The 14,256-nt window shown below is 42.6% G+C and overlaps 1 protein-coding gene across 3 annotated transcripts in view; it reads left to right on the top strand.

Moving 5' to 3' along the window:
* DCC (DCC netrin 1 receptor) overlaps nt 1-14,256 on the top strand; it is a 1,219,041-nt gene that overhangs the window by 1,144,296 nt on the left and 60,489 nt on the right. For all 3 annotated transcript variants that reach the window (XM_073681315.1, XM_073681325.1, XM_073681306.1), the window contains exons 25-26: nt 4,346-4,462; nt 8,330-8,485. In XM_073681315.1, coding sequence (XP_073537416.1) covers nt 4,346-4,462; nt 8,330-8,485 — 273 coding nt within the window. The remainder of the gene's footprint in view (nt 1-4,345; nt 4,463-8,329; nt 8,486-14,256) is intronic.

Genomic DNA, 14,256 nt, shown 5'->3' with positions numbered 1-14,256 from the left:
AGTCAGAAAGAGATTACTGACAGACGGGGGCATGTACAGAACTCATGGGGGCTCAGAGTAAAAGTGAGACTCCACGCAGCAGGCGCAATCTAGTGATGTCATCGTGCTGCTGCTGAGACGCAGATGTGCAGGCTGAATGGTGGAGCAGAGAGCTGACATCTCCCTCCTCCACCATTGTGTTCAACTGTATTCAGAAGATTCAAATCGAGACGCTAGGCAGTCAGGGAGGACGCAGTGCCTTTCGGCACTAAAATTTGCTCCAAGTCACAGGACTTTTCTGTTAATGTTGATGAGTATGGCTTACAGCCAGTGAAAACACAACAGTCATTATCTCAGTAAATTAGAATACTTTATAACAACAGCTTGAAAAATGTTTTTAAAATCCGAAATGTTGTCCTACTGAAATGTATGTTCAGTAAATTCCCTCAATACTTGGTCGGGCTCCTTTTGCATCAATTACTGCATCAATGCGGCGATGTGGCATGGAGGCGATCAGCCTGTGGCCCTGCTGAGGTGTTATGGAAGCCCAGGTTGCTTTGATAGCAGCCTTCAGCTCGTCTGCATTGTTGGGTCTGGGGTCTCTCATCTTCCTCTTGACAATACCCCATAGATTCCCTATAATAGATTCTCTATGGGGTCAAGGGAAGGCGAGTTTGCTGCTGACGCGCCCCCAGGGCCGTGGGGTACTCGGCAGCCGGGCCTTATGGCTGCTTTTGGGGGGGGGGAGATCACGGTGGCTGGCCCGGTCCGTGACCCAGGGCGGTCAGTGCAAAAAGGGGATATTTATAGGGGATTTGTCGTGACGCCACCTGTGGTGTCTGGTGAGGATCACCAGCGCTGCAACAGTCCTCTGAGGCAGATGATAGGGCAGCTTGAGATGGAACGGCTCCCTACAGGTGGAACAGGCCTCAGGGCAGTGTAGATAAATGGAGGTGCGCTGGGCATTGTAGTGCAGGGAGGGAAATGGCACTGGTGAAAGAAAGGAACGGAGGCAGCTCAGTGCAGTCATCCAAGATTTACTCACAGTTCTTAGACAGTCCACAGGTGCACTGTACTGGTGCAAGCCTCCCGCGTCGCACTGCGTTCACCGAGCAGGGGTTCAGTCCTTTCTCAGGCAGCTCGGGTGTACCTGGCAGAACCCCACTTCCTTATGTGCCTCTCTAGACCGACTTCATGCTGGGTCTTACTCCCTCCTGCCCTGCGCTTCCCACTGTGAATCCTGTTCGGGTGCTGTGAGGTCCCCCCTGTCCGTCGGAGTTGCACAGACCTGCTTGACCTTACACTGTGTTCCAAATTATTATGCAAATAATATTTTCTCAGATTTTCCCAAATTACCTATATGAATTGCAGTCATTGTAATTTTCCAGTCAAATAACTATTAGAGTACAATTGAAAGGTTTTTGTACAAACTGCCTATGATAACAGTATATTTTTTAAAAAATAAAAAGCTCAAACTGCACTCAAAATGCATGTTCCAAATTATTATGCACAGCAGAGTTTTCAACCTTTTCATTTTAATAAAGAGCAAAAAAATGGTCATTTTTGAAATTATAAGCATTAGCAGGTTACAAACTGAAATCAAACAGTTTTCAACTCAAAACTTTATTCTAGGTGATGTTACATTTGCACATAGGACCGCTTGTTCGAAAGGAGCTTCTGAACTCTCTCGTCCATTGAATTTGTCAGGTTTTGGATGGTTTCTGCTTCAATTGTTTTGCATGAGGACAGAATACCCTCCCAGAGCTGTTGCTTAGATGTGAACTGCCTCCCGCCATCATAGACACTCCTTTTGATGATGCTCCAGAGGTTCTCAATGGGGTTGAGGTCAGGGGAGCATGGGGGTCACACCATAAGTTTGTCCCCTTTTATGCCCATAGCAGCCAGAGATGCAGATGTGTTATGTGCAGCATGAGACGGGGCATTATCATGCATGAAAATGATCTTGCTGCAGAATGCACGGTTCTTCTTCTTGAACCATGGAAGGAAGTGCTGTTTGAGAAACTCAACATACATTATGGAGTTCATCTTTACCCCTTCAGGGATCCTAAAAGGGCCGACAATCTCTCTCCCCATGATTCCAGCCCAAAACATTACTCCACCTCCTCCTTGTTAGTGCCGTAGCCGTATTTGCATGGGGTGTCCATCAACCAGCCATCCTCCACTCCATCCATCTGGACCATCGAGATCATTTCATGCATGATAATGCCCCGTCTCATGCTGCACATAACACATCTGCATCTCCGGCTGCTATGGGCATAAAAGGGGACAAACTTATGGTGTGGCACCCATGCTCCCCTGACCTCAACCCCATTGAGAACCTCTGGAGCATCATCAAAAGGAGTGTCTATGATGGCGGGAGGCAGTTCACATCTAAGCAACAGCTCTGGGAGGGTATTCTGTCCTCATGCAAAACAATTAAAGCAGAAACCATCTAAAACCTGACAAATTCAATGGACGAGAGAGTTCAGAAGCTCCTTTCGAACAAGGGGTCCTATGAGCAAATGTAACATCACCTAGAATAAAGTTTTGAGTTGAAAACGGTTTGATTTCAGTTTGTAATAACCTGCTAATGCTTATAATTTCAAAAATGACCATTTTTTGTTCTTTATTAAAATGAAAAGGTTGAAAACTCTGCTGTGCATAATAATTTGGAACATGCATTTTGAGTGTAGTTTGAGTTTTTTATTTTTTTAAAAATATACTGTTATCATAGGCAGTTTGTACAAAAACCTTTCAATTGTACTCTAATAGTTATTTGACTGAAAAATTACAATGACTGCAATTCATATAGGTAATTTGGTAAAATCTGAGAAAATATTATTTGCATAATAATTTGGAACACAGTGTACTTGGATTGGAGCGGAGGTTTGGCTTCTGGCTGTTGAAGCCAGAAGCCTCCGGTTTTTCCAACCGAGGCTTGAAGCTGCACGACTGGGCCAGGGGCCGGTCCCCTTCTTGCGGCCTAGATCCTCCTGACACTTGGCAGGTTCGGGGTGTACGGGTGCCGCCTGCACTCGCTGTACCCCCTAGGATCCCTTCTGCAGAACGGAGCTTACTCCCTGCTCCCCTCCTGGGCCTCAGTCCTAGGCCCTTGTAGTGGAGCAGAGCTCCTACAGAGACTCTGCTCCCAGACTGTTCCTCTGAACCAACTACTCAACCAACTACCCGTTTTAAGATGTCTACCTTTTTATATATCTACTGTATGAGTTCTCCTATAAACTACTTCCTCCACCCACACCCACTACTGGTTCCCCCTACCTTTGGGTTCCTCCCACCCCAGCCAGGGACAGGGCTCAGCAGAAAACTACATTGCGTCTTGCCCCTCCTGCAGGCCTGGGGTAGTGTAGTGTTGGATGTAGGTGTTGGGGTCCTGTGCAGCACTCCCTCCTTACCTGAGAGAAGGGAGACACCACACCTCTGGGTGAGGTGCAGTACCTCTGTGGCGACCGAACCCTCAGGGGCGCCACACTGCCAATCAAGCACAGTGATACTGTTGTGTGTAAACCAGGTATTGGTACTTTTGGCAGTGTGGACAGGTGCTAAGTCCAGCTGGAGAATGAGATTTCCTTCTTCAAAAAGCTTGTCAGCAGAGGGAAGCATGAAGTGCTCTCAAATGTCCTGGTAGACGGCTGCGCTGACTTTGGTCTTGATAAAACACAGTGGACCTACACCAGCAGATGACATGGCTCCCCAAACCATCACTGATTGTGGTAACTTCACACTAGACCTCAAGCAGCTTGGATTGTGGCCTCTCTACTCTTCCTTCAGACTTTGGGACCTTGTGGAGTGTGTCAATGACTGCCTTCTGGACATCTGTCAAGTCAGCAGTCTTCCCCATGATTGTGGAGCCTACTGAAACAGACTAAGGGACCTTTTTAAATGCTTAGGAAGCCTTTGCAGGTGTTTTTTATTAATTATTCTAATTTACTGAGAAAATGACTTTTGTGTTTTCATTGGCTGTAAGCCATAATCAACATTAACAGAAATAAACACTTGAAATAAATCACTCTGTAATAACTCTATATAATATACAAGTTTCACTTTTTGTATTGAAGAACTGAAATAAATTAACTTTTTGATGATATTCTAATTTAGTGAGATGCATCTGTATGTACTGTGATACATAAAAGCTGTAGAAGCTAAATTGTCCAAAATACTTAATGAAACCCTATTACAAAAAATGTAAAAAAAATTGCCCAAAAAAGCTTAAATCATTTAAAAATGTATGGTATTAATAGATTGAACTTCACTTTATCATTTCTTCTATGAATATTATTTCAATATATAGGACTGACTTGTAGGAATATTGTTGAGTGTTCCTCAGTAACTGATCTTCTGTCCACAGGGCCGGACACAGATGAGGCTGGAAGTAACATTTCGACTCTAGAACGATCTTTAGCGGCACGTAGAGCCACACGAGCCAAACTGATGATTCCAATGGATTCACAGTCCAACAATGCCCGTAAGTGTCCGGCATCTGCTCCTGGTGTCACACCATTAACCTACTAGACTCATATTTAATCATTTATATCTTGTTGGACTCAATCTGACACAAAACAGACTTTGAAATTAATATCATATTAGACTAACAAGATAAAAGTTATTAAAGTGGGAGCTTGAGAACAAAACTGCTATTATTTATTGGAGAAACCAGGCAGTAAGGGTTCAATTTTCCTGCAGCACCTCCACAGGACAAACTAGGTATTGCACAGTGTTCATTCAAGTAGGACGCATTGGAAAGGATAAAAAAAGACATGGCTGCTTTCTTTCAAAAATATTGACACACGAGACCAGCTATGATTAATGTTTTTTTCTACTTAAATTTTTTTTTTTTAATATATTGACTAAGGGGTAATGTTTCTCCTTGTGGAGAGTGACAAGCCAGGCCTGGCATGTCAAAGTGAGGAGACTTATAAGCCATTCATGCTCTTCTGGAAGAAGACTAGAACTCTAGTGCCACCAATCTGACATGCCAGGCCTGGCTTGTCACTCTCAATAAGAAGAAACTTTACCCCTTAGATCCCAGTCTTAAGCATCTCATCTAGCCAAATCAAATCTCATCCTTTGCACTGACGAGGGGCAATACCCTGAAACACCGTGTCTGCAAATTGAGATTCTGGTTTGGTTTTTATCCTAAGTCATATTGCAAGGCTTGTTAAAGGATCGATATTGACTTTTAGGATTGCTTCTTCCAATAGGTGGCACTAGAGTTCTAGTCCTGTTCCTCTCTGAAGAGACATTTTGCAATTTTAATATGAGCACATTTTGCCAATTTCTTTATGCTATATAATGATTTAACCACTTTCCTTTGGTGCTGGAGAGCATCCCCTTTTTTACTACTGAGAACCTGTGGACAAGTGTAGCACTGTTTATAGAAAAAATAGCTACATGTTTTCCAATCCTGGACAACCCCTTTTAAGAGAGTTTTCATCACAAATAAGACATTATAAGTAAAAAAATATATATTATAGTAGCTGTAGTGTAGACAATGCTCTGTGAGTTAAACAGCCTGGACTCCAAAGTCATACATTGTAACACACCAACAGAGGTCAGTGCAGATGTTTGTGTTTAGCTCACAGAGCATTGTCTGCACTGGATACAATGTATCCACTCCTCAGTGGAGAGAAGGATTAGCGGCAATCAGGTTTAGATAAAACGCTAGAACTCTTCACCTTTACACTGATTAAGCCTTTTAATAATATTGACATGAGTTGTTTACAAGATCCTACTTTTTTTTCCTTTTTTGCAACGCCCCTTTTGACACTTTTTGGCACCTTAAAAGGCTGCAATATTTCTTTCTTAAGAAGACTAACGTGCACTTTGCTATGATGTAATGGTGAAAAGCCAACTAATGGGGTCAAGTAAAGCAGGATATGGATTCCCTGGCCTTGCGAGAGTGAGGAAATAAATTTTTTTATGAGTTCATGCCAAGGACAATAGAGACAAATCTTCCATTCTTCAGCAAAATTAATAGCAATTAGTTTGATTTTGAAGAAATATGAAGACAATATAATGTTCAACCAGATTTGATGCAATAAGATAGAGTGAGAAATCAACACAAATACTTAAAAAATTTTACTTTTTTAACTGAATTTTAATAATTTGTCATTTATCATATATACTGATGCACAAATATAACCAATATACCATAATGTCAAGTGTAAATTCAGCCATACATAAGATTTATTTAATCTGGGAACCAATTTGGGGGGCTTCTCGATTCTCTCTAGGCAGATGGCAGAAGGATCAAGCAGCTGGATTTCAACATGCCCAATCCTTTTGTTTTAAGGCTTAATAAATTACCGTCAGAGATTTCTGACATTGACTAGCTCGCCTCTTCCCATAGGAATACATGCACTCCTATACATGTGTATTGGGGTTCGGGATAGTCAACAGATATGTATGACAAACTCTTAATGACATCAGTGGTGGATGAAGATTTGATAATCCACCTCACTGGAAATTTTGTCACTAGGTAAACTCTTGGCCAACTTTGGAGTCCAACAAAGATTTCCATAACTTGAAGTCTCCGTCAATTAGAGTCAATTAGAGAAATTTTTCTTAACTTTTTCGGACTTTTTAGTTCCAAGCACCAACATGACTCCAATGCCAAACTTACTCCATCTTCAGACATTTTTAAAAGATAATTCATAACTTTTTTACTTCTTTGCGTAATTGATTTTTAAAGAACTCGACCAGAGAAGCTCCACCTGCAATCTCAGCACTTGTCTTACATTTCTTTATTTAAAATATCCTTTTGTTTGGGCATAGGATCTGTCTCATTAAAAGTTTAAATCTAAACTTAAAGTGTAAAGGTGGCTGGATACACTAGACGAATGTCGACCAAAATCCATCAATTTCAGTGGGACTGGTCAGCCATTTAATTAAGGTATCCAGATGCCGGCAAAAAAAAGGATTGAGCATGTTGAAATCAAACATGGTCGATCCTTATGTTCTCAGGCTAGATAAGTTGCTGACATAGATGTTTGAAGTTAAAGTATAATGGTGACCACAAATATTAGACAAAAGTCATTCAAATCCATTGATTTCAGTGGGACTGGCCATTAATGTAATGCCAATGCTGGTAAAAAGAAGGATTGGGCATATTGAAATCCTACGTGACCAATCCTTAAGTTCTCAAAGTAATCTGAAGTTGAAGTGTAAAGGTGGCCATACATGTTAGACAAATGTTGGACAAGTCAATTGTTTTCAGTAGGACAGCCAACTATTTGATGCTGATGCTGGCAAAAAGAACTATTGGGCATGTTGAAATCCAGTATGTCCAATCCTTAAGTTCTCAGATGAGAAAAGGTACTAACAGACATGCCTGGCATTGGCTTATTACTCCCTCCTTGTTGCGGGCTCAGTCAAGTTCGGCAGGTACATAATTCGTAGTAAATTGAAGGTCACTACTCCACCCCAAGGTTTGGCTGCCGGCAGGTCATCATGTAGATTTCTCATTGAGGCTGCATGTGAGTTGCCGTAATGCCCCAATATTCTTTAGTTTATATGGTAACCCCTTGTGGAGCCCTAGCTTAGCGCACTACCATATAACATGTCATGCAAAATCCTAAAATCAATATAATATTTCAAAGCCCTGTCGTTCAAAAGACTAATAATACCGCGCTCCGACGGAAAATTGTTTTTATGTTGACACGCCGGTGACAATAATTTAGGATAATTCAATTTTTCTCCCCTTCTCCTCTAGTAATACATTTCAGCGAGCGCCTAGTAGGAGACAATGCGCACAATATCACATGAAAATATAGTGGCAGGCGGAGGCCAAATCTGTTTTTGTTTATCTCTTTTTCTCCCCAATGTTACGGCATCCGTTGGCTGCATATAAAACCTGACGGCGCACAGTAAATTGCTTCTGTGATCTAGGACTGCGGAGTTGTAAAAACTCAACGTGATTTGTTTGAACGTTCCGACTCCCAAACTCTTAACATTAGTGTCACATCAAAATTCAATTGTCAACAACCTGCGGAATATTCTACAGATTTCCCATCAGATCCGGTCACGGAATAATGACCTAGAAAAAAAAACTGTTATGAAGCAATGTAATATTGATTGATTTCCCATAAATATAAATTAGAGTCGGTAGGGCTGGTACTTTATTTTGCATCGTATCTACATTGCGGGTGGAAAAGTGCGAGAATTCATTGCATTAGCTGGAAAGGCTGGATCGTATTCATTTGACACAAATATTTCTTCGATGCTCTCGTAATGCTGTGCATGAGCATTTATGGGACTCTAAGCTTGTATATTGCCATATTATATTATTATACTGCTATATTATGCTACAGGATGATTTATGTTCTTATTACAGCGGTTGTCAGTGCCATACCAGTGCCCACATTAGAAAGCGCCCAGTATCCAGGAATACTTCCATCGCCGACCTGTGTATATCCCCATCCGCAGTTTACACTACGTCCTGTTCCTTTCCCTACTCTTTCAGTGGATCGGGGCTTCGGACCTAGTCGAGGTAAGAATTTAAAAACAAAATGGTTTATAAAGTTCAAAATGTTTGCAGGAGGAAATGTTTAATCTAGTTTAACTCATAACCTATTTTTGGGGATAGTTGTTGAGATCCAGTTATGGTTCCTTGCGTGAATGATTCCCTTTCTCATGTTTATTGATGAACCTGAATACATTTGCACATTCAAAAATAATGTAATTATAAAAATTTTTGAGGTTCAAATTACATCAAACTATGAAGTAATTCAATATATATGAATTAGGAAGGTAGGAACCAGACGTGGCAATTGGAGTAGGAACTGTTATGATCTGCAACTAGTAGTACGGAAAGAAAGAGAAAAGCTGTCCCTACAGTAAGACTAAGCTGAATCCCTACGATGTAGCGGGCTGCCTGTTCCTTGCGAACAGACCCGCGTTAGTCCTCGGCTAGTCTGAACGAAGACCTATTGCATAAAGGAAGGGGTCCCTAAAAGAACTAAGGACTGGAACAAAAATGGGACACCTCCTGAACAGAGAAGTTTGTTGCAGAACACAGAAAGATAAACTGACAAAAAGGTACTAGAGGTCCCAGAAGGACCAAGCAAACTAACTGAGATAGTCATAGAAGCACCTGGCTAGCAAAACAGTCAAACAATACTGAAGTCCAGCACAGCCAAAAGGGTGGAGCTGGAATATATAGGCAGATGGTCACGTGACTGCAAAACTCAAGATGGAAAAAACAGACAGGAGGGTTCTAACAGGATCTAAAGTTCCCCATGCACATTAAATCCAAGTTGGCCAATATTGGCAGGACTGGCCAACAATTTAATGTGTCTGGGGGTTTCTTGACTCTCCCCCTACAGATAATTATTTTTCCAACGACTGATCCTTTTATTTTTACCAGAGATATGACTGGCAGTGGCTATCTCAAACTAATAGAGGAGAACTCCTGTATATGTGGAAGTCGGGGAAGCTGCCAATTGATTGTTCTTCTGGGGAAGTCGGGGAAGCTGCCAAATGACTGTTCTTCTGGGGAAGTCAGGGAAGATGTCAAATGACTGTTCTTCTGGGGAAGATGTCAAATGACTGTTCTTCTGGGGAAGATGTCAAATGACTGTTCTTCTGGGGAAGTCGGGAAAGCTGCCAAATAACTGCTCTTCTGGGGAAGTCAGGGAAGATGCCAATTGACTGTTCCTCTGGGGAAGTCAGGGAAGATGTCAAATGACTGTTCTTCTGGGGAAGTCGGGGAAGATGTCAAATGACTTTTCTTCTGACAGCTATCCAATGTATATGGAGTCCCTAAGCCTTCAAAAGATGTGCCTAAAATGAAATCCTGATCAGAGCTATAGCTAGATATAGTTAGGTCAAAGCAAAATTTGGGCAAAGTCCACCATCCTTAAGATGCTATATTCTTGCCACCATTAGACACGACCAAGATTTAGTGGGATTGAACCTTTTATGGCTACACTAGTTGTTGTTGACCATTTTATGCACATTTTTGTAGACTTTGTTTTCAATACTTTATTATGAATAAATCAGATTTTAGCCTAGGTCTGGTAGAAGGATGTGAATGAAATCACTCAAGAAGCTAAATGGGTGGCTGGGATCACATCTACTTTAGATAATTGCTCACAAGTACAATATAGTACTTTTTTTGCTACCAGTGGTCATTTTGTTATCCTCTATATCTGCACAACATGGACATCCAATGTTTCCCCTCCCACTTACTTACTTTATCTATACTGTAAGAACAATATCTGTCCTGATATCAATATGACCCTCAGGACGGGAACTATTGTGTCCTATTGTGTCTTCCCACAATGCATTTTTTATATAAAAACTGGTACTACACTCCTTGTGTTAGACCCAGCCACCTTCTTCTTCCATGGTTAGTGCAGGCTATTCTTCTATAAGCCATATGTACTTTATATAGTTTGTTGTGCATGTAGAAAACTTGTCACCTTGACAAATATATCTGTTTGAGTAAATACATTGTCTGTTATTCTTCCTGAAAATGTACCAATTAATTGAAAAAATGGGTGTTACCAGTTAGGGGGTGTGTCACTACACACTGTCCAATCAGTGCAGAGAGTGTCAGACAGTATAGCGACACACCCCTCTGACAAGACTTGTAACATCCAGTCCATATATTCATATATTTCTAGAAGGAATCCAAGAGGAATGGCACTACACACAGTTGTAAGAAATGGTGGCCCAAAGTTATAATTTTATGAAGAATGCAAGGATTTAATAAAATAGTCAAACCAGAAGTGGTGACAGCTCCCCTTTAAGGTGCATTAACCATTAATTTTGCTAAGGTGGCTGACTTAGGAAGCACAATTGAATGGAGATTTTAATAGTCTGTAGTTCTGAGTTTGCATCAAAGGCATGAGCAGTCAGATGATGATACAAGCGCTGCCTTCTACGGTGACACATTACACCTTCAAAAGAAGAAATCTTCAAAGTTGCATGGTAAAATATTCACCGGCCTTGGAAACAAACAGATCCGCAAACTGTATAACATTTTTAGAGAAAGCAAATTGCTTTTCAAAAAGCGAAGCCAGGCTTGTTGCAGTAGTGATGATGGTTGTTACGGCAAACACCTTAAAGACTACAAAGCTCAACAAGAGAAAATATTGTAAGACAAGGAAAGAAAAGTTGGGTTCTATCAGTCGAGGGTTTCGTGATGCTGTGTTTTTTTTTTGTCAGAGTGCAGCTCTGGCTTCTTTCAAGTGCTCTTGTAAAACTCTGAAAGCTTTTCTAGTAGATGCCATGCCAAAAATACTACATGGCGGATGGGAGACAAGTTAACATAAAATCAAAAATCAACTCTAAACCCTAAGAGCAAACCCAAGATATACGAGGCTAAAAAATAATTCCACTTAGTTAAGAAATCTAATGTCAGATTATCCCCACTGTCTGCCACACAGACACTAAACTTGAAGCTTCTGAACCCTGATGTATCCGGGGCTCCACCTACTATGTAAAAGGGCCCCTACTGACCATGTAACAGCCCCCCACCTACTATGCAACAGAGCCCTCCCTACTACGTAACAAAGCCCTCACCTACTATGTAACAGAGCCCTCACCTACTATGTAACAGAGCCCCCACCTACTATGTAACAGAGCCATCCCTACTACGTAACAGAGCCCCCAACTACTATATAGCAGAGCCCCCACCTACTATGTAACAGAACCCCCACCTACTATGCAACAGAGCCCTCACCTACTATGTAACAGAGCCCTCACCTACTATATAACAGAGCCCCCACCTACTATGTAACAGAGCCATCCCTACTACATAACAGAGCCCCCAACTACTATATAGAAGAGCCCCCACCTACTATGTAACAGAACCCCCACCTACTATGTAACAGAGCCCTTCCTACTATGTAACTGAGCCCCCAACTACTATGCAGCAGAGCCACCACCTACTATGTAACAGAACCCCCACCTACTATGTAACAGGGCCCCTACTGACTATGTAACAGCCCCGACCTACTATGCAACAGAGCCCTCCCTACTACATAACAGAGCCCTCCCTACTACGTAACAGAGCCCTCACCTACTATGTAACAGAGCCCTTCCTACTATGTAACAGAGCCCTTCCTACTATGTAACTGAGCCCCCAACTACTAAGCAGCAGAGCCACCACCTACTATGTAACAGAACCCCCACCTACTATGCAACAGAGCCCTCCCTACTACGTAACAGAGAACCCAACTACTAAATAGCAGAGCCTCCACCTACTATGTAAAAGAACCCCCACCTACTATATAACAGAACCCCCACCTACTATGTAACAGAGCCCCCACCTACTATGTAACAGAGCCCCCATCTACTATGTTACTGAGCCTCCAACTACTATGCAGCAGATCCCCCACCTATTATGTAACAGAGCCCTTCCTACTATGTAACTGAACCCCCAACTACTGTGCAGCAGAGCCCCCACCTTTTATGTAACAGAACCCCCACCTACTATGTAACAGAGCCCCCACCTACTATGTAACAGAGCCCCCATCTATTATGTAACAGAGCCCCCATCTACTATGTAGCAGAGCCCCCACCTAGTATTTAACAGAGCCCCCACCTACTATGTAACAGAACCATCATCTACTATGTAACAGAGCCCCCACCTACTATGCAACAGAACCCCCACATACTACGTAACAGAGCCCCCATCTACTATGTAACAGAACCCCCACCTACAATGTAACAGAACCCTCACCTACTATGTCACAAAGCCCCCACCTACTATGTAACAGAACCTCCACCTACTGTGTAACAGAACCCTCACCTACTATGTAACAGAAACCCCACCTACTATGTAACAGAGCCCCCACCTACTATGTAACAGAACCCCCACCTACTATGTAACAGAGCTCCCACCTTTTTATATGACAGAACCCCCACCTACTATGTAACAGAACCCCCACCTACTATGCAACAGAACCCCCACCTACTATGTAACAGAAACCCCACCTACTATTTAACAGAACCCCCACCTCCTATGTAACAGAACCACCACCTACTATGTAACAGAGTCCCCACCTACTATGTAACAGAGCCCTTTCTACTATGTAACTGAGCCCCCAACTACTATGCAGCAGAGCCCCCACCTATTATGTAACAGATCCCTTCCTACTATGTAACTGAGCCCCCAACTACTATGCAGCAGAGCCCCCACCTATTATGTCACAGAGCCCTTCCTACTTTGTAACTGAGCCCCCAACTACTGTGCAGCAGAGCCCCCACCTTTTATTAAGCAGAACCTCTACCTACTATGTAACAGAGCCCCCACCTACTATGTAACAGAGCCCCCATCTACTATGTAACAGAGCCCCCATCTACTATGTAGCAGAGCCCCCACCTATTATGTAACAGAACCTCCACCTACTATGTAACAGAGCCCCCACCTACTATGTAACAGAGTCTCCATCTACTATGTAACAGAACCCCCACCTACTATGTAACAGAGCCCCCACCTACTATGTAACAGAACCCCCACCTACTATGTAACAGAACCCCCACCTACTATGTAACAGAACCCCCACCTACTATGTAACAGAACCCGCACCTACTATGTAACAGAACCCCCACCTACTATGTAACAGAAACCTCACCTACTATTTAACAGAACCCCCACCTACTATGTAACAGAACCACCACCTACTATGTAACAGAGTCCCCACCTACTATGTAACAGAGCCCTTTCTACTATGTAACTGAGCCCCCAACTACTATGCAGCAGAGCCCCCACCTATTATGTAACAGATCCCTTCCTACTATGTAACTGAGCCCCCAACTACTATGCAGCAGAGCCCCCACCTATTATGTCACAGAGCCCTTCCTACTTTGTAACTGAGCCCCCAACTACTGTGCAGCAGAGCCCCCACCTTTTATTAAGCAGAACCTCTACCTACTATGTAACAGAGCCCCCACCTACTATGTAACAGAGCCCCCACCTACTATGTAACAGAGCCCCCATCTACTATGTAACAGAGCCCTCATCTACTATATAACAGAACCTCCACCTACTGTGTAACAGAACCCCCACCTACTATGTAACAGAGCTCCCACATTTTTGTATGACAGAACCCCCGCCTACTATCTAACAGAACCCCCAACTACTATGTAGCAGAACCCCCACCTACTATGTAACAGAACCCCCATCTACTATGTAACAGAAACCCTACCTACTATTTAACAGAACCCCCACCTACTATGTAACAGAACCACCACCTTCTATGTAACAGAGCCTCCAACTACTATGTAAGAGAACCCCCACCTACTACATAA

The sequence above is a fragment of the Phyllobates terribilis genome, unplaced genomic scaffold, assembly GCF_046119375.1.
Source record: "Phyllobates terribilis strain yellow unplaced genomic scaffold, ASM4611937v1 Scaffold_1__5_contigs__length_1240528914, whole genome shotgun sequence".
Taxonomy (NCBI): Eukaryota; Metazoa; Chordata; class Amphibia; order Anura; family Dendrobatidae; genus Phyllobates; species Phyllobates terribilis.
This window is presented reverse-complemented; position numbering and strand designations above follow the sequence as displayed.